General features: G+C 52.7%; 1 protein-coding gene across 10 annotated transcripts in view; it reads left to right on the forward strand.

The window, feature by feature from the left end:
- The window catches only part of LOC110352453 (uncharacterized), a 56,392-nt gene that overhangs the window by 25,469 nt on the left and 5,872 nt on the right, over positions 1–25,051 (forward strand). For 4 of the 10 annotated variants that reach the window (XM_072042690.1, XM_072042691.1, XM_072042688.1 and 1 more), the window contains exons 5-6: positions 20,857–20,993; positions 21,568–24,954. The exons of 5 other annotated variants lie outside the window; for them this stretch is intronic. In XM_072042690.1, the coding sequence (XP_071898791.1) occupies positions 20,857–20,993; positions 21,568–21,894 (464 nt within the window). In that variant the 3' untranslated portion in view covers positions 21,895–24,954. Of the gene's footprint in view, positions 1–20,856; positions 20,994–21,567; positions 24,955–25,051 lie in introns of those variants that run through there. One more of the 10 variants, XM_072042694.1, reaches the window with a different exon arrangement.

Raw genomic sequence — 25,051 nt, forward strand, 5'->3', positions numbered from 1 at the left:
AGATAAGAAATTTGAAGAAGAAGAAGAACATGAAAAAGAAAAAGAAGATAAACGTGAGCCATTGGATAAGCTACCACCTCCATATCCAACAATCCACCCCCGGCGGCTCCCTCTCCGGTGGCTGTGGTATCTCCACCAGTACCACCGTTGCCCCAGCTTCCACCACCAACAGCACCAGAATTAGACCGACCTCCAGCTGCATGCACGAGAAGTAGGACTGCTGTATCTGAGAGAGCTTCTCTATATCCCTTAAGGGAGGTAACTGGTGTATAACTGGTGTGCGTCTTGGTGGAGCAGAGACTCCCAGCGTACCCAGCACTGTTTGCTTACCTCTATTCATGCAATGAATTGTAAACTTTGATTGTAATCCTATGTGGGACTTTTATTATTTATTATAACAGACAACCTTGTAAAATGCAGACAACCAGAATCCTTTCAGCAATTAGGTGGAAATCACGGCGTAAGAAACATTGCCACCTCAAAGAGTAAAAACCTCAAAAGAAATGTGACTTATAACAGGCCAGCAGCTGTGTATTTTCTGTGAAGCACCAGCTAGATTATGAACCTTGAATATCACAGTTAATGGGGAAACAGGGGAGGGTCCCGGTCCTCGGCAGAAAAAAAAAAGTGTATAAACTGTGTATAGAATTAGTAGGCACCCTCCTGCTTGTGGGACACCCGCCATTGTAATCCCGAATAATAATGCTACTGTACTGAGATCCTCGACTCAGCCTATGCTATTTGCTACAGATTGATTCAGGGTTTTAAGGTTTCAGGGATTGGGCACTAGGGTTGGGTTTCAGAGTAAGGGGTTTCAGGGTTTATGTTTAGGATTTTAAGGTTTTTAGGGTTGGAGTTTTAACGGTTAGGATTTTAAGGATTTGGGGGTTAGGGTTTTAAGGGTTTCAGGGTTAGCGTGTTAGGGTATTAGAGTTTTTTGGGTTGTAGTGTTGATATGTTTTTTAGGGTTAGAGTCTTAGGGTTTTATTTTTGGTCAGTTATTTACAGTTAGGGTTTTAAGATCTTTTTTTTTTTTTTTTTTTTTTTTTTTTCAGGTTAGGTTCTCCAGGGCTAGGGTTTTGAGTATCTTAATTTTGGGGGTTTGGGTTTTGAGCATCTTAATGTTTTCGGGATAGGGTTTTGAGCGTCCTAAGTTTTTTAAGACGTCCTTTTTTTTTAAGACTGTCTCGTGTCCCGGGTGTCCGGCCTCGATCGGCGTGTTTTTCAGCCGTGACGTGAGGCGGGAGGCTAGTGTCTGCCGGCTTGGTGACTCACTGTCCTGGAGACCGGGGTCCCATGCGGAGTGGTGGCCGGCCGGCCCGCGCTCCTGGGTGCCACCGTCCGGAGGTGCGGGAGCCGACCGTCCCAAGCCCCTTGGCTCAGGTCGTGGGCGACAAGAGTGCTAGACACACCGGGTGACCAGGGCCAACCTCGGGCGGCTCGAGGACCGCGATCCAAGTGCACGGGAATCCGGCCACGTTCGCTGCGGGGCTTGCCATGCCTTGAGCCGGGATGCTGCTGTCGAGCAGTTTGGGGACCAGTGGTTCCGCAATCTGAGGACTGCCTCGAATGGCATGTGGGCAGGCTGTCCCATGTCCCGGGTGTCCGGCCTCGATCGGCATGTTGGCCAGCTGTGCCGTAAAGCGGAAGGCTGGTGTCCGCTGCTACTGGGACTCGCCATCCCATTTACCGGGGGTTCTATCCCATGCGGATCGGCGGATGACCATCCCGCACTCCTGGATATATCCATCCGGAGGCGTGGGAGCCGACCGTCAAGAGCCCCTGGACTCCGGTCTTGGGCGACAAGTGTGCTAGACACACTGGGGATTGGGGCCGAACCTCGGGCGGCTCGGGGACCGCGATCCAAGTGCACGGAGATGCAGCCGCGTTTCGCGCGGGGCTTGCCATGCCTTGAACCGGATTGCTGCTGTTGAGAGGTATGGGGACCGCTGGTTCCTAATTCTGCGGATTGTGTCGGGCGGCATGCGGACAGGCTGTCCCGTGTCCCGGGTGTCCGGCCTCGATCGTGTTTTCCGGCCATGACATTGTCGTGGTTTAACCCGGCCGGCAGCTAAACACCACGCAGCCGTTCGCTCACCCTCCCCCCTCCCTCTCTGGGACGGGGGAGAGAAATGGAAAGTGAAGCCCGTGAGTTGAGATAAAGACAGTTTAATAAGACAGGGAAAATAATAATAACAAAAATAATAATAACAATAATAATAATAATGATACAATAGTGATAATATGAAAGTAATAATAGTATATACAAACAAGTGATGCACAATGCAATTGCTCACCACCCGCTGACCGATGCCCAGCCTAACCCCGAGCAGTCTGGCCCCCTCCCCCCGGCTAGCCACCCCTATATATTGTTTAGCATGACGTCAGATGGTATGGAATACCCCTTTGGCTAGTTTGGGTCACCTGTCCTGGGTCTGTCCCCTCCCAGCTCTTACTGCACCCCCAGCCTGCCCGTTGGCAGGACAGAGCAAAAGGCTGAGATGTCCTTGGCTTAGTATAAGCACTGCTCTGCAACAATTAAAGCATTGGGGTGTTATCAGCACTCTTCTCATCCTAAGCCAAAACACAACATTCCACCAGCTACTAGGAAGAAAATTAATTCTGTTCTAACTGAAACCAGGACATCTATCCACCCCTTATTCCATACCATTTATGTCATGCTCAGGTTACACTCTTTTCCATACATTCTAATTAGTCACCTATAGTAATCATGGTAGTGATAACATACAGTATAATATACTAATTAACATGGTACAATTCAGTTCATGGGCTATTCTCACCCAGTATTAAATCTCCTTGAGGTACACACCGGACCTCTCCGTTCTTTTGCATCACCCACCAAGTGTATCCAGGTCCCTGAGCGAAAACAATTCCACGAATAGGTTTGCCTTTTCCTGAGGCAGGAGTAGCCCAGACTGTTTTACCCAGCATATTTTTTACATGCACTACAGGAACTTTATCCCCATCTACAGTACGTAACAGGTTTGATTGGGCAGGTCCAGCTCGGTTGGTAGATCCCCTAGTATTGACTAACCAGGTGGCCTTTGCCAAATGCGTATCCCAGTTTTTGAACGTCCCAGCGCCCATTGCTTTCAAGGTAGTCTTTAACAGGCCATTGTATCGTTCAACTTTCCCGGAGGCTGGTGCATGATAGGGGATGTGATACACCCATTCAATACCATGTTCTTTGGCCCAAGTGTCTATAAGGTTGTTTCGGAAGTGAGTCCCATTGTCTGACTCTATTCTTTCTGGGGTGCCATGTCGCCATAGGACTTGCTTTTCAAGGCCCAGGATGGTATTCCGGGCGGTGGCATGAGGCACCGGGTATGTTTCCAGCCATCCGGTGGTTGCTTCCACCATTGTAAGTACGTGGCGCTTGCCATTACGAATTTGAGGGAGTGTGATGTAATCAATCTGCCAGGCCTCTCCATATTTATATTTCAGCCACCGTCCTCCATACCAAAGAGGCTTTGACCGTTTGGCTTGCTTGATTGCAGCACATGTTTCACAGTCATGAATAACCTGTGCTATAGCGTCCATGGTCAAGTCCACCCCTCGATCACGAGCCCATCTGTATGTTGCATCTCTACCTTGATGGCCTGAGGTGTCATGGGCCCATCGGGCTATAAATAATTCACCTTTATGCTGCCAATCCAGGTCCACCTGAGCTACTTCAATCTTAGCAGCCTGATCTACCTGCTGGTTGTTTTGATGTTCTTCAGTAGCCCGATTCTTGGGCACATGAGCATCTACGTGGCGTACTTTCACAGCCAGGTTCTCTACCCGAGCAGCAATATCTTGCCACAATGCAGCAGCCCAGATGGGTTTGCCCCTACGCTGCCAGTTGTTTTGCTTCCATTGCTGTAACCATCCCCACAGGGCATTTGCTACCATCCATGAATCGGTGTAGAGATAGAGAACTGGCCATTTTTCTCGTTCAGCAATGTCTAAAGCCAGCTGAATGGCTTTCACTTCTGCAAACTGACTTGATTCACCTTCTCCCTCAGCAGCTTCTGCAACTCGTCGCGTAGGACTCCATACAGCAGCCTTCCATCTTCGATGCTTCCCCACAATACGACAGGACCCATCAGTGAACAGGGCATATTTCTTTTCATTCTCTGGTAACTGGTTGTACAGCGGGGCTTCTTCAGCACGACCCACCTCCTCCTCTGATGATATCCCAAAGTATTTGCCTTCTGGCCAGTCCATGATCACTTCCAATATTCCTGGGCGACTGGCGTTTCCTATTCGAGCCCGCTGAGTAATCAGTGCAACCCACTTGCTCCATGTAGCATCAGTTGCATGATGCGTAGAGGGGACCCTTCCCTTGAACATCCAGCCTAGTACTGGCAATCGGGGTGCTAGGAGGAGCTGCGCTTCAGTACCGACCACCTCCGAAGCAGATCGAACTCCTTCATATGCTGCCAGTATCTCCTTTTCAGTTGGAGTATAGCGGGCCTCAGATCCTCTGTATCCCCGACTCCAAAACCCCAGAGGCCGACCTCGAGTTTCCCCAGGTTCTTTCTGCCAGAGGCTCCAGGTGGGGCCATTCTCCCCGGCTGCAGTGTAGAGCACATTCTTTACATCTGGTCCTGTTCGAACTGGCCCAAGGGCTACTGCATGGACTATTTCCTGCTTGATTTGTTCAAAGGCTTGTCGCTGTTCAGGGCCCCATTCAAACTCATTCTTCTTACGGGTTACTTGGTAGAGCGGGTTTACAATTAGACTGTAATTTGGGATGTGCATTCTCCAAAACCCCACAACACCTAGGAAAGTCTGTGTTTCTTTTTTGTTAGTTGGTGGAGACATAGCTGTTATTTTGTTGATCACATCCATTGGGATTTGACGACGTCCATCTTGCCATTTTATTCCTAAAAACTGGATCTCTCGTGCAGGTCCTTTGACTTTATTTTGTTTTATGGCAAAACCGGCTTTCAGAAGGATCTGGACTATTTTCTTCCCTTTCTTGAAAACTTCCTCTGCTGTGTCACCCCACACAATAATGTCATCGATATACTGCAGGTGTTCAGGAGCTTCCCCCTGCTCTAGCGCAGATTGGATCAGTCCATGGCAAATGGTAGGGCTGTGTTTCCACCCCTGGGGCAGCCTATTCCAAGTATATTGGACTCCCCTCCAAGTGAAGGCAAATTGTGGCCTGCACTCTGCTGCTAGAGGGATGGAGAAAAATGCATTAGCGATATCAATTGTGGCGTACCACTTGGCTGCCTTTGACTCAAGTTCATACTGAAGTTCCAGCATGTCCGGCACTGCAGCACTCAGTGGTGGCGTGACTTCGTTCAGGCCGCGATAGTCCACTGTTAGTCTCCACTCGCCATTAGACTTTCGCACTGGCCATATGGGACTATTGAAAGGTGAATGGGTCTTGCTGATCACTCCTTGGCTCTCCAATTGACGAATTAGCTTATGGATGGGAATCAGGGAGTCTCGGTTAGTGCGATATTGCCGCCGGTGCACAGTTGTGGTAGCGATTGGCACTTGCTGTTCTTCGACCCTCAGCAACCCCACAACAGAGGGGTCCTCTGAGAGACCAGGCAAGGTAGATAATTGTTTAATGTCCTCTGTCTCTAAGGCAGCTATACCAAAAGCCCACCGGAACCCTTTTGGGTCCTTGCAATATCCTCTTCTAAGATAGTCTATGCCAAGGATACATGGAGCATCCGGACCAGTCACAATGCGGTGCTTTTCCCACTCATTCCCAGTCAGACTCACTTCAGCCTCCAATACAGTCAACTGCTGAGATCCCCCTGTCACTCCACAAATATAGATGGGCTCTGGTCCTTTATAGCTCGATGGCATTATAGTACATTGTGCACCAGTGTCTACTAAAGCCTTATACTTCTGTGCGTGTGACGTGCCAGGCCATCGAATCCACACAGTCCAATAAACTCGATTGTCCCTTTCCTCCCCCTGGCTGGAGGCAGGGCCCCCCTAATCCTGGTCAGAATCTTCTTCGTTTCTGTGTTTGAAGGACTGTCTGCTGGAAGTTGGAGCAGCAAACTTTTCAGAGAATCCCTTTTTCCTGATTGTTTTCTTTTGCAACTCACGTACCCGTGCCTCTAGGGTCGCAGTAGATTTTCCATCCCATTTTCTCATGTCCTCTCCATGGTCTCGTAAGTAAAACCACAGGGTGGCACGGGGTGAGTACCCACCATATCGTCTTCCTTGTGTGGGTGAACGCCTACCCCTGACAGCTGAGACACTGCTTTGTACAGGTACAGAGGAGAATAATCTCTCTTCAAGTTGGTGAACCTTTTCAGAAAGTTTCTCCCAAGTGTTCTCTTTTGGTCGTTGGACACCGGTTGGTTCAGGTTGGGGGGAAGATAGATTCTCTTTAAGTTGGTGGACCTCTTCAGAAAGTTTCTCCACAGCTGAGACGCAGGCCTGTAAGGAAGAGGAAAGACTTTCTTCGTACTGCCGGAGTTGTTTAGCCGCTTCATCCACTGTGGGTTCCTCATCCTCTTTCCAGGCCATTATTGCCAATGAGCTGGCATATGATGATGGTGCACTCCGTACAAACTTCCGCCACATGGGTCGTGTACACTTGACTTCATCTGGATCTTTGGATGTTTGTCTCTGGTCTGGATCCTCATAAATCACTTCCCGTACGGCTAATTCCCTCAGGTACTGGATTCCCTTCTCCATAGTGGTCCACTTGCCTGGTAGACATAAAAGTTCTTCCTTGAAGGGATACCTTTCCCTCACAGCTGAGAGGAGACGCCTCCAGAGGCTGGTGGATTGTGCTCCATCTGCAATTGCTTTGTCAATGCCGGCGTCTCGAGCAAGGGATCCCAGCCGCTTGGCTTCCCTGCCGTCTAATTCCACACAATTGGCTCCAGAGTCCCAGCACCGGAGCAGCCAGGTGACAAGCTGCTCACCTATACAGCGACCAAAATCTTTTCGCACATCTCGTAGCTCACGTTCGTTTAGGCTTCGGGTAGTTACTGTTGCTTTTTCGGCATCCTCATCTTCCTCCTCCTGAATCCTTGATGGCCCAGCGTCGTCGTCATCTTCGTCATCTCTATACCTAGTTTTGGCAGAAGCCTTACCTGGATTGGCAGAAGACTCTCTGCGTTCTAAACGACCTGAATCTCTATACCATTTTTTCACCTTCTCTACAGGGGCAGCTTGCACTGCCACAGCTCGTTTCTCTGACTTTGTTACAGGGTCTGCCACAGGGGTTGGAATACCCTCTGCAGGATCAACTTGCACTGCTACAGCTCGTTTCTCTGACACAGCCACAGGAGTTGGAGCGGCTGCAGGAGCTGGAGCAGTTGCAGGAACCGGAGCTGGAGCGGCTGCAGGAGCTGGAGCTGGAGCGGCTGCAGGAGCTGGAGCTGGAGCGGCTGCAGGAGCTGGAGCTGGAGCGGCTGCAGGAGCTGGGACTGGAGCGGCTGCAGGAGCTGGAGCTGGAGCGGCTGCAGGAGCTGGGACTGGAGCGGCTGCAGGAGCTGGAGCTGGAGCGGCTGCAGGAGCTGGGACTGGAGCGGCTGCAGGAGCTGGAGCTGGAGCGGCTGCAGGAGCTGGGACTGGAGCGGCTGCAGGAGCTGGGACTGGAGCGGCTGCAGGAACTGGGACTGGAGCGGCTGCAGGAGCTGGGACTGGAGCGGCTGCAGGAACTGGGACTGGAGCGGCTGCAGGAGCTGGGACTGGAGCGGCTGCAGGAGCTGGGACTGGAGCGGCTGCAGGAACTGGGACTGGAGCGGCTGCAGGAGCTGGGACTGGAGCGGCTGCAGGAGCTGGAGCTGGAGCGGCTGCAGGAACTGGGACTGGAGCGGCTGCAGGAGCTGGGACTGGAGCGGCTGCAGGAGCTGGAGCTGGAGCAGCTGCAGGAGCTGGGACTGGAGCGGCTGCAGGAGCTGGGACTGGAGCGGCTGCAGGAACTGGATCTGGAGCGGCTGCCGAGTCCACCGTAGGGGTCACAGTGGCCGTTGGATCTGTCACAGGGCTTGGAGTGGCCGCAGGGTCTGTCACTAAGTTGATAGCAGTATCAATGGCAGCTCGATAGGCATGAGCCAGGCCCCAGCACGTTATAATGATTTGTGTTACTTTGGAACTGCCAGAATCATGACACCTTTTTTTCAAGCATTCTGCCAGTTTTTGAGGATTTTGCCATTGTTCAGGGGTGAATTTCCAACACACTGGGGGTGCCAACTGCTCTAGATGCCTGCCCATATCCACCCATACTCCCTGCCACCCACAACTATCCTGCCTCCGGGCAGATATCCGGATAAGCTTCCCAAGTAGTTGTTTAACTTTAAGCAGAACCTGAAGTGCATTCATGAGGCAGAACAACAAGACTATGGTACTCTGAGTATTCCAAAAATATTCAATATCTTGGAGAGCTATTGTGACAAGCTCAGGGGGTAAGAGGGTGGTGAAGGAGGAAGGCAGAGTGATCCAGGAGGATACAGGGGTGGTGAAGGAGAAAGGGAGAGTAATCAAGTAAGAAAAATTATCTTCCCCTTTTCCCTCCACAGATTGACTCTCTAGTGGAGAAAAACAATAGGTATAATTGCTAATAGTTCCCAAGATACTGTTTCCAAAGTACAGAGTCCACGATGTTACTGAGTATAAATACCAAGTTAGAGTCATGACCAGATATCTTATCGTCTCATAAGCCATTGCTATAACACTCAGTACCATAATGATCTGAAACCAGGGCCCGGAGAGGATAAACAACACGACAGAGAGCAAATACGGAAAATAATGTACTATAATACTCAATTTGGAAAACAGGCGCAGCAGAGTTGAGATTAAAGCAATCAGCATCATGACAGGTGACTATTAAGCAGGTCTAATTCTTACACCAATTTTAGTTTAACACACTCTGATCAGATCTGCCGTTATCTCAACCTTTCGGGCCCCACGTTGGGCGCCAAAAAGACTGTCGTGGTTTAACCCGGCCGGCAGCTAAACACCACGCAGCCGTTCGCTCACCCTCCCCCCTCCCTCTCTGGGACGGGGGAGAGAAATGGAAAGTGAAGCCCGTGAGTTGAGATAAAGACAGTTTAATAAGACAGGGAAAATAATAATAACAAAAATAATAATAACAATAATAATAATAATGATACAATAGTGATAATATGAAAGTAATAATAGTATATACAAACAAGTGATGCACAATGCAATTGCTCACCACCCGCTGACCGATGCCCAGCCTAACCCCGAGCAGTCTGGCCCCCTCCCCCCGGCTAGCCACCCCTATATATTGTTTAGCATGACGTCAGATGGTATGGAATACCCCTTTGGCTAGTTTGGGTCAGCTGTCCTGGGTCTGTCCCCTCCCAGCTCCTGGTGCACCCCCAGCCTGCCCGTTGGCAGGACAGAGCAAAAGGCTGAGATGTCCTTGGCTTAGTATAAGCACTGCTCTGCAACAATTAAAGCATTGGGGTGTTATCAGCACTCTTCTCATCCTAAGCCAAAACACAACATTCCACCAGCTACTAGGAAGAAAATTAATTCTGTTCTAACTGAAACCAGGACAGACATGAAGCGGGAGTTTGTCGTCTGCCGGCTCGGGGACTGGCCGTCCCGGAGCCAGGGGTGTTCTCTCCCGTGCGGAGCGGCGCATGGCCGTACCGAACTCCTGGGCTCCAGTCTTGAGTGACGTGTGTGCTACCCACACCGGGGTCCGGGTGCCATCTCGGCCGGCTTGGCGAAGGCGATCCCAGGACACTGGTGTCCGGCTACCGCCGGTGTTGGGGCTGGCGTTCCGAGGCCCTCGGCTCCACTCCTGGGTGAAGTGTATGCTAGCCACACCACGGTCCGGGTCCCATGTCGGGTGGCTCAGGGAAGGCGATCCCAGGACCCAGGCATACAACCACGAGTGGCATGGGTGCCAGCCGTGCCGTGAAGCGGGAGGTAGTCGTCTCCTGACGCGGTGGCTGGCTGTACTGGAGACCGGGGGTCCTATTGTGAGGAATGTTTTAACAATTCGTGTCCATAAAGAACAATTCTGTTTGAATCTTGTCTGCTTCTGGGTCCTGCACTGGCAATTTAATTCTTGAACCACAGATGCAGTGTGTCCCAGTCTCCCCCTCATTCTAGTCAATTTATCACGTCTTCAGAAAACACTCCTTAAATTTATGAACCTGTTTGCTTTTGTTATTCCGGACTTCTATTTCTAACAGTTACAGCCTTTTTTTTCCTGTCTTCTTCGAGATTAACTTAACACTGCTATAGATGTGTCTGTGAATGGCTGGGGAAGAATGTTTTAATTACTCGTGAAGCGTCAAATAAGAAAGCTGTTTGTGTTTGATGTCTGGGAGTTTCAGAACAACTGATAACAACTAGTGACTGTTATGGGATACTATGTGGATCTTTGGTATCTGGCCAGGGGGCCAAGAGATTAAGAGGAAGGAAAAAGAAGCTGAAGGACGGTTGGGAGACAAGACCTACAGAAAGTGTTCTATAAACTTGGAATTGTGCCGAGTGAGTACAAAGGTGAGAGGAAGACTACGAGCCTTCAGCATGAAAGACCCCTAGAGACCCCCAGAGGAGACTGATGCGCAGGCTCCAGTAGGAGGGACTGGACCCCGGAAGCTAATTATAATAATCTATTTTTTTAGAAGTAGTAATGAATATGTATTAGTCTAGGAGCATAAAAATCAGCTGCTTGATGTAACTGGTGTGCGTCCTGGTGGAGCGGAGACTCCTGGAGCACCCAGCGCTGTTTGCTTACCTCTATTCCTTTATATTCTTTCAATAAATCCTATTTTTTTATTTAATCCTAATTTGAATCCTGAGCCATTTATAACACTATCCTGTCAGGAGATACGGCCATCTGTCCCGAACCCCTGGATTCCGTTCCTGGCCGAAGTGTTTGCTAGATGCACCAGGGTCAGTTCGGACCTCAGGCGGCTCTGGTTGGCAATCGCAGGACACGGGTGTCCGTCCACGGGCAGCGTGGGGCGGGCTGACCCGAGCCCCTTGTTTCAAGTCCTGGGCGACGTGTGTGTGATTGCCGTAGCGGGGTCCAGGTTCTACCTCGGGCGGATCAAGGACGGCAATCCCAGAACCCGGGTGTCCGGCCACGAGCGGCATGAGTGCCAGCCGTGTCGTGAAGCTGGAGGCTGTCGTCTCCCGGCTCGGTGACTGGCTGTACTAGAGACCGGGGCTTCTGTCCTGTCCGGAGTGGCGGCTGTCTGTCCTGATCCCCTGGGCTCCGGTCCTGGGAAAGTGTTTGGTAGGCGCACTGAGGACAGTTCGGACCTTGGGCAGCTCTGGTATGGCGATCGCAGAACACGGGTATCCGTCCACGGGCAGCATGGGAGCTGGCCGTACCGAGTCCCTTGGCTCCGTTCCCGGCCGAAGTGTTTGCTAGCCGCACCGCGGTCCAGGTCCCATCTCAGGCGGCTCGGGGACGGCGATCCCAGGACATGATTTTCCAGCCACTAGCAACGTGGGTGCCGGCCGTGCCGTGATGTGTTTGGATGTCGTCCGGCGGCTCAGGGACTGGCGATCCTGGAGCCAGGTGTTCTGTCCCGTGCAGAGCAGCGCCCAGCTGTCCTGAGCCACTGGACTGCTGTCTTGGGCAATGTGTGTGCTAGCCGCACCGGGGTCCAAGTCCCATCTCGGGTGGCTCAGGGACAGCGATTCTGGGGACCGCCATGGGCGGCTTGGGGGCCGGCTGTCCCGTGTCCCGAGGGTCCATCCTCTGGGACACGGGTGCGGCCGTGCAGTGAAGCGGGAGGCTGTCGTCCTCCGGCTCGGGGACTGGCCATCCCGGAGACCGGGGGTTCTGTCCTATCCGGAGCGGAGGCCGTCCGTCCCGAACCCCTGGGCTCCGGTCCTGGGCGACCTGTGTGTGCTGGCTGCAACGGGGTCCGGGGCAAGCTTCGGGCTTTTCGGGGATGGCGATCCAGGGGACCGGGTGCCCAGCCATGGGTGGCGTGGGGGCCGGCTGTCCCGTGTCCCAAGTGTCCATCCTCTGGGACGTGGGTGCGGCTGTGCAGTGAAGCGGGAGGCTGTCGTCTGCCAGATCAGGGACTGGCCATCCCGGAGACCGGGGGTCCTGTCCCGTTCGGAGCGTGAGGCCGGCCGTCCCGAGCTCCCGGTTACCTCAGTCCGGAGGTTTGGGATCCAACCGACCTGAGCCCCTAGGCTCCCATGCGGGGCGACGTGTGTGCTAGCTAGACCATGTCGAGGACCCGTTTCTGGCGGCTCAGGGAAGGCGATCCTAGGACCCGGGTGTCCGGCCATGAGCGGCATGGGTGCCGGCCGTGCCATGAAGTGGGAGGTAGTCGTCCGCCGGCTTGGGGGCTGGCCATCCTGGAGACCGGGGGTCCTGTCTTGTCTGGAGCGGCGGCCTACCTTTCCCGAACCCCTAGGTTCCGTGCCCGGCCAAAGTGTTTGCTAGCTGCACCGGGGTCAGTTCAGACCTCGGACGGCTCTGGCATGGCGATCTCAGGACACGGGTATCCGTCCACGGGCAGCGTGGGTGCCAGCCATACCGAGTCCCTTGGCTCTGTTCCCGGCCGAAGTGTTTGCTAGCCGCACCGGAGTCCGGGTCCCATCTTGGGCGGCTCAGGGATGGCAATTCCGGGGACCGGGTGCCGAGCCATGGGCGGCCTGGGGGCCGGCTCTCCCGTGTCCCGAGTGTCCGTCCTCTGGGACGTGGGTGCAGCCGTGCAGTGAAGCAGGAGGCTGTCGTCCGCCGCATTGGGGACTGGCCGTCCCGGAGACCGGGGGTCCTGTCCTGTCCGGAGCGGCGGCCGTCCATCCGGAACCTCTGGGCTCCGGTCCTGAGCGACGATTGTGCTAGTAGCATCGGGGTCTGGGTCCCATTTCAGGTGGCTCGGGGAAGTCGATCCCACGACAACGCATTTCCGGCCATGAGCGGCGGGGGTGCCGGCCGTGCAGTGAACCGGGAGGCTGTCGTCTGCCGGCTCGGGGACTGGCCATCCCGGAGACCAGCGGTTTGGTCCTGTGCGGAGTGGTGGCTGGCCGTCCCGAGCTCCCAGTTGTGTCCATGTGGAGGTGCGGGATCCGACCCACCTGAGCCCCTAGGCTCCGGTCCTGGGCGACGTGTGTGCTAGCCGCACTGGGGTCCAGGTCCCCAATCTGGCCGCTCAGGGATGGCGTTCCCACGACACTGGTGACCAGCCACAAGCTGCTTGGGTGCTAGCCGTGTCATGAAGCAGGAGGCTGTTGTCCGCCGGCTTGGGGACTGGCCCTCAGGGAGAACGAAGCTTCATTCCCGTGCAGGGCAGAGGCGGGCCGTACAGAGTCCCTGGGCTCCGGTCACAGCCAAAGTGTTTGCTAGCACACCAGGGTCAGGGTTGGACCTCGGGCGGCTCTGGTATGGTGATCGCAGGACCCGTGTGTCCGTCCACGGGCAGTGTGGGGCCGGCTGTCCTGAGCCCCTTGGCTCCGGTCCTGGGCGACATGTGTGCTAGCTGGACCGTGTCCGGGTCCCGTTTCTGGTGGCTTGGGGAAGGCGGTCCCACGACACGGTTGTTCAGCCACGAGCAGCATGGGTGCCATCCGTGTCATGAAGCTGGAGGCTATCATCCGGCAGATCGGGGCCTGGCCATAGCGGAGACCAGGAGTTCTGTCCTGTCTGGTGCGGCAACCGTCCGTCCCGAACCCCTAGGCTCTGGTCCTGGGCAACATGTGTGCTAGCCGTACCGGAGTCCGTGGCAGACTTCAGGCATTTCGGGGACGGCGATCCCGGGGCACAGGTGCCCAGCCATGGGTGGTGTGGGGACCAGCTGTCCCGTGTCCCGAGGGTCCGTGCACTGGGAGGTGGGGGTCAGCAGTGCCATAAATAGGGAGGCAGTCTTCCGCCTGCTCAGGGGCTGGCAGTCGTGGGGACCCGGGGTTCTGTCCTGTCCGGAACGGCAGCCGTCCGTCCCCAACACCCACCCTCCGGTCCTGGGTGACGTGTGTGCTAGCCGCACCGTGGTCCGGGTCCCATCTTGGGCTGACTGGGGACAGAGATCCCACGACACGGTTGTCCGGCCACGAGCTGCATGCGCACCAGCTGTGTCGTGAAGCCGGAGGCTGTCATCCGCTGTCTCGGGGACTGGCCGTCCCGGAGGCAGGGATTCTGTTCCGTCCTCAGCGGCAGCCATCCATCCCGAACCCCTGGGCTCCGGTCCTGGGCGACGTGTGTGTTAGTTGTACAGCAGTCCGGGTCTCGTCTCGGGCGGCCTGGGGACAGCGATCGCACGACACGGGTGTCCGGCCAAGAACGGCATGCATACCAGCCGTGTCGTGAAGCCGGAGGCTGTCATCCGCTGGCTAGGGGACTGGCCGTTCCAGAGACAGGGGTTCTGTCCTGTCCGGAGCGGCAGCCATCCTTCCCAAACTCCTAGGCTCCGGTCCTGGGCGACGTGTGTGCTAGCCGCACCGGGGTCCGGATCCCATTTCGGGCAGCTCGGTAAAAGAGATCCCACGACGCAGTGGTCCGGCCACAAGAGGCATGGGTGCCAGCCATGTCGTGAAGTGTGAGGCTGTTGTCCACAGGCTCAGGGGCTGTCCGTCCTGGGGACCCGGGGTTCTGTCCTGTCCGGAGCGGCGGCCGTCCATCCCGAAAACCTAGGCTTCGGTCCTGGGCGACGTGTGTGCTAGCCGTACCGGGATCCGAGGTCGACTTCAGGCGTTTCGGGGACGGCGATCCCGGGGACCGGGTGCCCAGCCATGGGCGGTGGGGGCCGGCTGTCCCGTGTCCCGAGGGTCCATCCTCTGGGACGTAAGTGCTGGCGTGCCGTGAAAAGGGAGGCCCGAGCCAGCAGAAGACAGCCACCTGATTCAAGTCTTGGCCTGCCCCCATACCGATCTAGGCCGGACCCCCAGAACACGAGACAACTGGCCCCTGCGCAGCCCGTGACCAGACACCCGGTCCCCGGGATCGCCATCCCCGAGCCACCCGAAATTTGCTCCGGACCCTGGTGCAGCTAGCACTCATGTCGCCCAAGACCGGAGCCCAGGAGTTCGGGAAGTCCAGCCACCGCTCCGCACGGGACTGAACTCCCAGGTCTCTGGGATGGCCAATTCACAAGCCAGCGGACGCCAGCCTCCCGCTTTGCGGCATGGCTGGCCCCCACACCACCCGAGTTTGGACCCCCGGGACGCGGGACAGCCAGCCCCTGTGCCTCCAGAGACCGGCTCCCAGGATCCCAGGCCACATGAGCCTGAGGACATCCACCCCGGGTCAAGGGACAGCCGCCCCCCTTGCCACCCGAGACTTGCCCCCTCAACGCTTGGGACTGCTGGCCGCTGGGCCGCCCGAGGCCAAACTCCCGGACACGCTGTCCCCAAGCCGCTCGAGGTCGGCCCTGGACCCCGGTGCGGCTAGCACACGCGTCGCCCAAGACCCGGAGCCCAGGGGCTTGGGATGGTCGGATCCCACGCCTCTGGATGAAGGCAACCGGGAGTTCAGGACATTGGCTGCCTCCAGGCAAAAGGGGAAATCAGGCCTTGGTACTGCACACAAGCCTATGAAAACATAACTTTAATGCTCATCAGCATTGAACAGCCAACTTCCCTGTTTAACCTTTTGGAAAAGGCCTAGGAAAGGCAACAAAAAGCATCACCAATCTAATCAAAACTCAAAGGTAGCCTTGCTATCTTATAAACTGAAGGTTCATTTGCATCTTGGATGCTACACAAAATTTTATTTTTGCCCACCTTAAAAAGGTCACAGTAGAATAAAAACAGTTTCAGCCAAGAGAAACAGGTGTTGCCAAACGTTTGGAACAGTTTCTGTAGAAAAGGACTAAGAAAAAACCTCTTTCACGTGAAAGAGAGATGAGGGAAAATACGATGTCTCATATCATAGAAGTTGAACAGAGATCGATCACCAATGTTCTCTTTCCATACAGAAGATGGGGGCATCAAAAGCTAGCAGGAAGCAAATTTCACTCCTCCTGCCCACAAGCACACACAAAATAAAGGCAGCAGTTCTTCACATAGTGAAGCTAGCTCCAGAGTTTACACACAATACCTAGTTAAGGCTCGTGACTGCTGTGACCCATGGATGCTAAGTGTTTACATGGGTTCAAAGGATATGGCCAATTTTTACAAGAAATCCATTAAACATTTCTATACTCCAAGGCATTTGCTTGTCTTACAGTGCAAGTCACAAGTATCACTCTATACTTGTTCTATTCTGCTAAGATCACAGATCTTTGGTCTGACTTTCTGTGGCCCTTGTTACATTGTCACAGCAACACAGAGGCAGGAAAACATTGCTACATACAGTAACAAAAGACTGAGTCATAAAAAGAACTTAGGATAAAAAATGAAACCGCACACTGTCTTAGTTCAGCAGTACATTCTATATGCATGCTTTCACCCTGAAATCATCAATAAGACATGATAACCTCTAAGACTGAAAGCAATACAAATTCTGCTTAGTTCTTTGAATGCAAGGCTGATGCAGCAAGTCATCAGCTGGAAGGAACCCAAGAAAAGGATTCACGATGTTCCATTCCATCATTGAAAATTACCTTTCAAAAGCTGTCTGTCAAGCAGAGCATAGTTTCCCATTTGTTGAACAGGCAGGACTAGCCAAATTTCAACCCTAAACTTTCAGGGAGTCTCTACAGCTCCCAGTGTACATGTTACTTCTGTACTCACCTGCAGGTTTTCCCTCTAAAAAAAAAGTTCCAACTTTCTTCCTTTCTACAGTATCTGTGATGACATGACCCGAGATCTTTGGGTGGATTCCATTTGCAAGGTGAGCTGCTGTCACCTACAATGAAGGATAGAGCCACTTCCCGAAAATGCATTTGTTATTTGAATCCCCATGCTTAACAAGAATTCTTATGCTGGAAAAGGCACTTAAGAACATCAAGTCCAAACATCAACCTAATGCTACCACTAAATTGTATCCCTAAGTGCTATGTCCACACGTCTCTTAAACACTTTTAAGGATGGGGACTCTTACCACTTCCCCGGGCAGCCTGTTCTAATGTGTAACCACCCCTTCCATGAAGAGATGCTTATTTAGTATCCAGAGATCCAGTGCTGGTGAATAGAGTTGTTCCTCCCTAGGGGTAGGGCTTGGCATTTCCCTCTCCTGAACTTCAAAAGGTTCCTGCCTGCCCCTATCTGCAGCCTGACAAGGTTCCTCTGAACACGCTGCCCTCGCCCCACACAAGGGCCATTTCCACAGAAGCCACCAACCACCCGCCGCCCGTTGCGGCACCATGCCTCAGCATCCCGGGCTATCCCGATAGCTTCCACCCATTGGGAGGTCCCAGTTGTAACAAATGACTGAGTCCCAAATAGGATTGCAATTAAAGTTTACAATTTATTAAAGGAATAGAGGTAAGCAAGCAGCGCTGGGTGCGCCGGGAGTCTCTGCTCCACCAAGACGCACACAAGTTACAGCAGGCTCCAGGTTTTTATGCTCCTAGGCTAATACATATTCCTTACTACTTCTAGAAAAGGCAGGGTTATTATAATTAGTTCATGGAATCTGAACCCTCCCACTGGTGCATGCATTATCAGTCTCCGGTGGTCCCTCTGGGGGTCTCTCATGCTGAAAGCTCGTAGTCTTCCTCCCAGGCTTTTCCCTTGTCCTTCTCCTTTGTCCATCTTTGCTGGATGTCAGAGACTTGCATAGTGTCCCATGCAGCAGTTGTAATAGTTAGCAGTTATTCTGAAACCCCTTTGTTCTCTTATCCCCTATTGACCCGAATTGCTGGACCACTCCCTTGCAAGATACAAGAACTATATACATTAACCACTCTGGTTTTCTTAGACTTGTGGTTATACAAGGGTATGTAAGACAGAAGGTCTCATTTCATCATATCAGGCGGCCCTAGCATTGTTCCATATTGACACAAATCAGATGAACACATTTCACACTGTTAAGCTCTCTTAGCACTGCAAGAATATCTCAATACCACCTTCCTTCCCTCTAAAGGATGTAACTGTGCAAAACCAACATTTTTATTCCCACAACCTTGATCCCCTTACCCTGAAATCCTTATTCCCCTTAAACCTAACAACTCTAACCACAACCCTAACCCTTATTATCAACCTCCTAACGCTAATGATACTGACCTTAATCCAAACCCCAAACTGCCCCTAACCCCAGACAACCAGCAACGAAACACACAGACACAAAGATGGAAACTACAAAAAAGTCAAAACCCTAGATACAGGCCCCAAATCACAAATACGCAACCAAAATGCTACAGAAAAGCCCCAGATGCAGGCCCCAAATGCTACAGCTAGGCCTCAAAAGCTCAAGATGCATCCCAAAGCAAAAATGCAGACCCCAAATGTTACAGAAAAGCCCCCAAACCCAGGCTGCAGAAGTCTACAAGCAGGCCCCAAACTGCCAACAGAAGCAGGCACCAACCACACCCAGATGCAGACCCCAACTGCCCACAAGCAGCTCCCACCCCCACACCCCCTCCCAAGAACTGGACTCCACCCAGACACAGGCCCCAGACCCAGGTCCCTCCCACCCCCCCAAACACAGGTCCCAAAGGTGTACAAGCAGCTCACAACCCGCCCCTTCAGAGACAGGTCCCAACCCCCTGCCCCTCCTAGACATGGGATGCAGAGGTGTACAACCAACTCCCAACTCCCTCCCCCCAAAGACCCCCAAATGGAGGCCCCTAGAGTGTACAAGCACCTCTCAACTCCCCCAGGCACAGGCACCCCCCCCCAAACACAGGCCACAAAGGTGTACAAACAGCCCAGACCCCCCTCTGAGACCCAGGCCCCTAAAGTGTACAAGCAGCTCCCAACCACCCATAGATGCAGGCCCCAACCCCTCTCAAAAGAGAGGCACCTAGAATGTATGAGCAGCTCCCAACCCCCCTGAACATAGGTCCTAAAGTGTACAAGCAGCTCCCAAACCCCCTCAAATACAGGCCCAAAAAGTGTACAAGTAGCCCCCCCCCCCCGCCAGAGACAGGCCCCTAGGGTGTACAACCAGTTCCCAACCCCTGCGAGGGAGACCCCTACACTGTACAAACAGCTCCCAATCCACCCCAACACAGGCCCCTACAGTGTACAACCAACTCCCAACCCCCCCAAGACATGGGCCCCAACCCCCCCGACATGCAGGCACCAAGCCCCCCCAGAAATAGGCCCCAAAGTTGTACAAGCAGCTCCCAACCACCCCCAGATTCACACTCCAAATTCTACAAGCTGACCCCAACCCCCACAGACACAGCTCCCTATATGGTATAAGCAGCTCCCAACCCTCCAAAATGCATGCACCAACCCTCCCCCCCCCCCCCCCCCAGGCCCTAAAGGTGTACAAACAGCTCCCAAGATCCCCCAGACACAGGTCCCTACAGTGTGCAAGCAGTTCCCAACCCCCACAGATGCAGGCCCCGACCCCTCCCAGACACAGGCCCCAAAGGTGTACAAGCAGATCCCAACTCTACTCCAAAAGCAGGCCCCCACACTGTTCAAACAGCTCCCAATCCTCCCCCCAACATAAACCCCTACAGTGTACAAGCACCACTCAACCCCCTCCAGATGCAGATCCCTACATTGTACAAGCAGTTCCCAACACCTCCCCCCAAATGCAGCCACCTACCATGTTCAAGCAGCTTCCAACCCTCCACCAAAAGCAGGCAGGCCCCAAAGGTGTACAACCAGCTCCCAACCCCCCTGAGACACAGGCCCCAACCCCCCCTCAGACACAGGGCCCCAAATTCTACAAGCAGCTCCCAACCCCTGCAAGGCAGGCCCCCTACCCTGTATAAGCAGCTCCCACCCCCCCCTACCCTGAGGGAGGCCCCAAGCCCCCCCAAACACAGGCCCCTACAGTGTACAAGCAGCTGCCAGCCACCCCCAAATCCTGGCCCCAAAGTTGTACAAACAGCTCCCACCTCCGCAGAAACAGATTCCTACATTGTACAAGCATTTCCCAACCCCCTAAACACAGGCACTGACCCCCCACAGACACAGGCCGCAAAGGTGTACAACCACCTCAAAATCCCCCCCAACGCAGGCCCTTACAGTGCAACAGCAACTCCAAACCCCCCACCCAGAGGCAGGCTCCAACCCCCCATGGACGCAAGCCCCAAAGGTGTGTACAACCAGCTCACAAACCCCTGAGACACAGGCCTCAAGCGCCCCCCCCCCTCCCCCCCCATACACAGGCCCCTACAATATACAAGCAGCTCTCAACCACCCCCAGATGCAGGCCCCAAAGGTGTACAAACAGCTCCCACACCTCCCCCAGACACAGGCCCCCAAGCCCCCCCAAACACAGGCCCCTACAGTACACAACCAGCACCCAAACCCTAACCTCAATGCCAGCCCCAAAGGTGTGGAAGCAGCTCCAAACCCCCCGCCCCCCAACCCAGGCTTCAGCAGTGTACAAGCAACTCCCAACTCCCCCGCCCCCCCCCCCCCCCCCCCCCCAGGCTCCAAAGGAATACAAATAGCCCCCTCCCCTCCCCCAGATGCAGGTCCCAACCCCCCCCCCCCCAGAAGCAGGCCTCTACCTGTTATAAATTGCCTCCTTAATTTTTCAGAGAGCATTGTATTAACCATAGAAAGGAATTTGTAATACACAATAAATGTTTGTTCATTGTCTTTTGTATTATAAAAACAAGGAGTTCTGTTTGAGGAACGGGAGTTGTGAAAACTCCCTGCTGAAGTAAGGAGCTGTATAATGCTTGGCTAGACACTATGAAAATTCTTTTGCTTAATGTAACAAAAAAGAGAACCCCCCCCACTTCTCTCCTTCTGCATCTCAGTTGCCTCTTTTGTTTAAAGACCCTGCTGCAAAGCTCATGTAACCATCTCCTGATAAGTTGATAAACTAGTGTATCAACATCCTGCCTTCCTGTCTCACGCTGGGCCAACATGACCAAATAAAAAAAGAAGTTGAACCACAACGCCGAGGAAGACTACGGCCTTCATCTTCACGACCACCAGAGGGACAGAGACGACCCCCTAGCAACAGTGTGCGCAGTCGCAGAATATACCAGGATGTGCTGCGTAATCCCGGAATTACCAAGGTATACAAAGGGACCCTGGCGGGGGTGAGGTGCGCGCCGTTGGTGGAGCCGAGACTCCCTGGCCACCCAGCGCTGTTTTGCTTGCTGTTGCTTACTCAATAAATTCCTTTCTATTATTAATGCAATGCTGTCTGAAAATTAATTAAGGGGGCAACTTATAACAGAATTCACTGAGTAAGCCAACAGCAAGCAAAACCCATACCCTTACCCTTACCCTTACTCTTACCCTTACCTTTATCTTTACCCTAACCCTTACCCAAACCCTTATCCTAACCCTAACCATTACCCTAACCATTACTCTAACCCTTACCCTTACACTTGCCCTTACACTTGCCCTTACCATAACACTTACCCGTAACATACCTTAACACTTGTGCTTATGCTTACACTTACCCTTACCCTTAACATACCCTAACACTTACGCTTACCCTTACCCATACCTTAACCCTTACCCCTACATTTACCCTTACCCTAACCCTTACCCTTACCCTAATCCTAACACTTACCCTAACCCTTACCCTTGATTCAAAGATTGAAACTGATATTCCTTTAAGTGGTATATTCTTTATTGCAGCACTGGATGCATGGGGGATCTCTCCACCTATCGTGCATACCCAAAGCGGAAAGCAGTCTTGAATTTATACAATCAATCTATCAATATTCTACAAGCGCCATATTCATTACCTATCCCCGTCTTCCCTCGCTTCTCATGCTAATTAGCCTTTTGGCACCTTGCGCCTGCGTAGAGCCTCCCAAGAATTGTGGGCAGGGGTCTTCGGGATATGGGCAGTGGTCTTTGGCAGGAAGACCCCGAGTCTTCCTCACAGTATACTTTTCACCTTTGGTCAGGATTCTGCTTGAGTTGGCATGTTTCTTAATTGCAAGAGCTGGCTGTTGCTAATTCTTCCGTTTGTTGTATCTTTATCATGAATTCCAATGTCCAGTTTTGAGATTTATAGTCCTTACATTTGTTTCTCTGTCCGTCTGCCGCTTCCTTATCATGGGTTCCAGTGTCTTGTTTCGAAATATACAGTCTTTGTCTGGGGATTGTCCTTGCCTCCCCAATATCTCCTTATTCAGTACTAAGGCTCTATAACATCTATAGATCTATAGACCTTCAGAGACAGGTCCCAACCCCCTGCCCCTCCTAGACATGGGATGCTGAGGTGTACAACCAACTCCCAACTCCCTCCCCCCAAAGACCCCCAAATGGAGGCCCCTAGAGTGTACAAGCACCTCTCAACTCCCCCAGGCACAGGCACCCCCCCCCAAACACAGGCCACAAAGGTGTACAAACAGCCCAGACCCCCCTCTGAGACCCAGGCCCCTAAAGTGTACAAGCAGCTCCCAACCACCCACAGATGCAGGCCCCAACCCCTCTCAAAAGGCAGGCACCTAGAATGCACGAGCAGCTCCCAACCCCCCTAAACATAGGTCCAAAAGTGTACAAGCAGCTCCCAACCCCCCTCAAATACAGGCCCAAAAAGTGTACAAGTAGCTCCCACCCCAGAGACAGGCCCCTAGGGTGTACAACCAGTTCCTAACCCCCCTAAGACACAGGCCCCAACCCTCCGAGACACAGGGCCCCAAATTCTACAAGGAGCTCCCAACCCCTGCAAGGCAGGTCCCCTACCCTACATAAGCAGCTCCCAACCCTCCCCCCGAGGGAGGCCCCCAAGCCCCCCCAAACACAAGCCCTTAAAGTGTACAAGCAGCTCCCAGCCACCCCCAGATGCAGTCCCCAAAGGTGTACAAACAGCTCCCACCCCTCCCCCAGACGCAGGCCCCAAGCCCCCCCCAAAAACAGGCCCCTACAGTATACAACCTGCACCCAACCCCTCTACCCCTGATGCCAGCCCCAAAGGTGTAGAAGCAGCTCCCCCCCCCAACCCAGGCTCCAACAGTGTACAAGCAGCTCCCCCCCCCCCCCCCCCCCACCTCAAACCCTCAGCAGATTCTGAGCAATGCCTACCACAGCACCACTAAAACAGAGGGGAAACACTTCAGAGACTTGCCTTAGGGGGTACCTTGCTTAGAGACACTGACTGGCCTGACGACCCTCCCGCCTTTCCTCAGCACTCCGGAGAGGATTCAACCCCCTGGGACTGCAAGAAGCAGCCTTAAAAGAAAAAAAAGGCAGATCCTCAGGCACCTAACAGGCACAGCCTACCTGCTGCAATACCTCTCTTTCACTAGCTCTTCTTCAGCTCCTCACAGCTTCAATGCGACAGGGCCAGGGCTGGCTGGCACAACCCAGTGGCGGCAGGGGGAGGGGGCAGCGCAGGGCAGGCCAGCAAGAGCAATGCAGGGAGCCATCTCTCCCCCCAAACCAGAAACAGTAGTCAAAAACTTCAGAACCGGGACCCAAAACCACATGGAGCCAGGCTCCCAAACCGTACATGAGCACGAAAACACACAAGCAAGAGACTGAGGGCCATGATGGCTACCATCAAGAAAAGCAGACAACATCAAGCTCTTGAGAGAGATCAGCCTTTCCAAGTCCCAATGAAAGACAAAAACTGCTTCATTACTATACCCTTGCCAACAATACATTGAATACTCTATGTGTGTGCTCTTTCTGAACAACCCTAAATATATCCCTACCCGGAATCTGAGAGGAATTTAAAATAGGACCCCAGAAAATGTGTACAAAGCCCCTTTCGCCCATATTTTGCCTAAATATTTTTTAACCCTTCTGTTGATGGTGGTAGCAAGCTTTATTCAGTAGTCTTCTTCATTGGAAAAAGCATCTACCCATCATAGCTGTAGTTTGAAAGACTTTCTTTTTTCTCATGGATATGATGATCAGCCAACACTAAGAATACAGGCTACTGATTTGAAGATCAAAGCCGAAATTTCCTTAAGTGGTATATTCTTTATTGCAGCGCTGGATGCACAGGGGATCCTTCCGCTTATCGTGCATGTTTGAAATGACAAACTATCTCGTATTTATACAGCTGTTGCAGGAAGCACGGCCGAAAGCACGACAGACACCAGTAGAGTCAGATCATGCTCCATCCTATTGCCCGAATAGCCTAACTTTTATAGAGAACTTAACAGGGGTGAACAGTGTTTCACACAAGGTTATTGGTCAAAAGCACTCAGACAAACAACTATAAGAAAACAACCCCACCTGCAAGAAAACAACCCTTTGTGATTAGCAGTCACATAGACTTTGTCCTTGAAGCCAGCTACTGGTAACAATATTTTTCTGAATTCCTCGATGTGGGAACACTGTCATGGGAACTTCTCATAGTTGCCCTGGTAGCTTGGTTTGCTCAGCTACAGCAAGCCATGGGATTTTTGCTGTTTCAAGAAATCCCTCAACATACAGTGAAACAATGAATATTCTATTAGCGCCTATACATATTCATTACCTAACCCCGCCTACTCTCGCTTCATATTCTAATTAGCTTATCAGTCCTTGCGCTTGCGCAAAGCCTTCCAAGAATTGTGGGCCAGGGTCTTCAGGATGTGGGCAGTGGTCTTTGGGAGGAAGGCCGTAGGTCTTCCTCGTAATGCACTTTTCACCTTTGCTTAATCAGTTGTTTTCCAAGCTGTAAAAATGCTGAGTTGGCTTTCAGTTTAACTGAGGGTCGGCAGATAACAGGAAGTCTCAGTTAACAAGACATAACAGGCAGTTGACTCAAGTTATCTCAAGTCTCAGCCTGACTAATGGTTAACAGATACCGGGATGTTTTCAAATAACAAGATGCTTAAACATAACAGAAGGTCTACAGATAACAAGATGTCATTTACTTTGTCCTTGCTAACTTTTAACCACAAGTTTTATTCTATCCTAAAGTGAGTTTATACAATATCACTACTAGTAGCAGTTTTAACAGAAGATGTGAAAGTGGGAAAGGTTGTTCTTAGGGTGGACAGGGCTGCTATTTGTGTCCAAGGTGTTAGAAATTGCTCATTCTTCAAAATAGGATTAAATAAAAAAATAGGATTTATTAAAAGAATAGAGGTAAGTAAACAGTGCTGGGTGCACCGGGAGTCTCCGCTCCACCAGGACGCACGCAGCGCTGTTTGCTTACCTCTATTCTTTTAAT

The sequence above is a fragment of the Anas platyrhynchos genome, chromosome 9 (genome assembly GCF_047663525.1).
Source record: "Anas platyrhynchos isolate ZD024472 breed Pekin duck chromosome 9, IASCAAS_PekinDuck_T2T, whole genome shotgun sequence".
Taxonomy (NCBI): domain Eukaryota; kingdom Metazoa; phylum Chordata; class Aves; order Anseriformes; family Anatidae; genus Anas; species Anas platyrhynchos.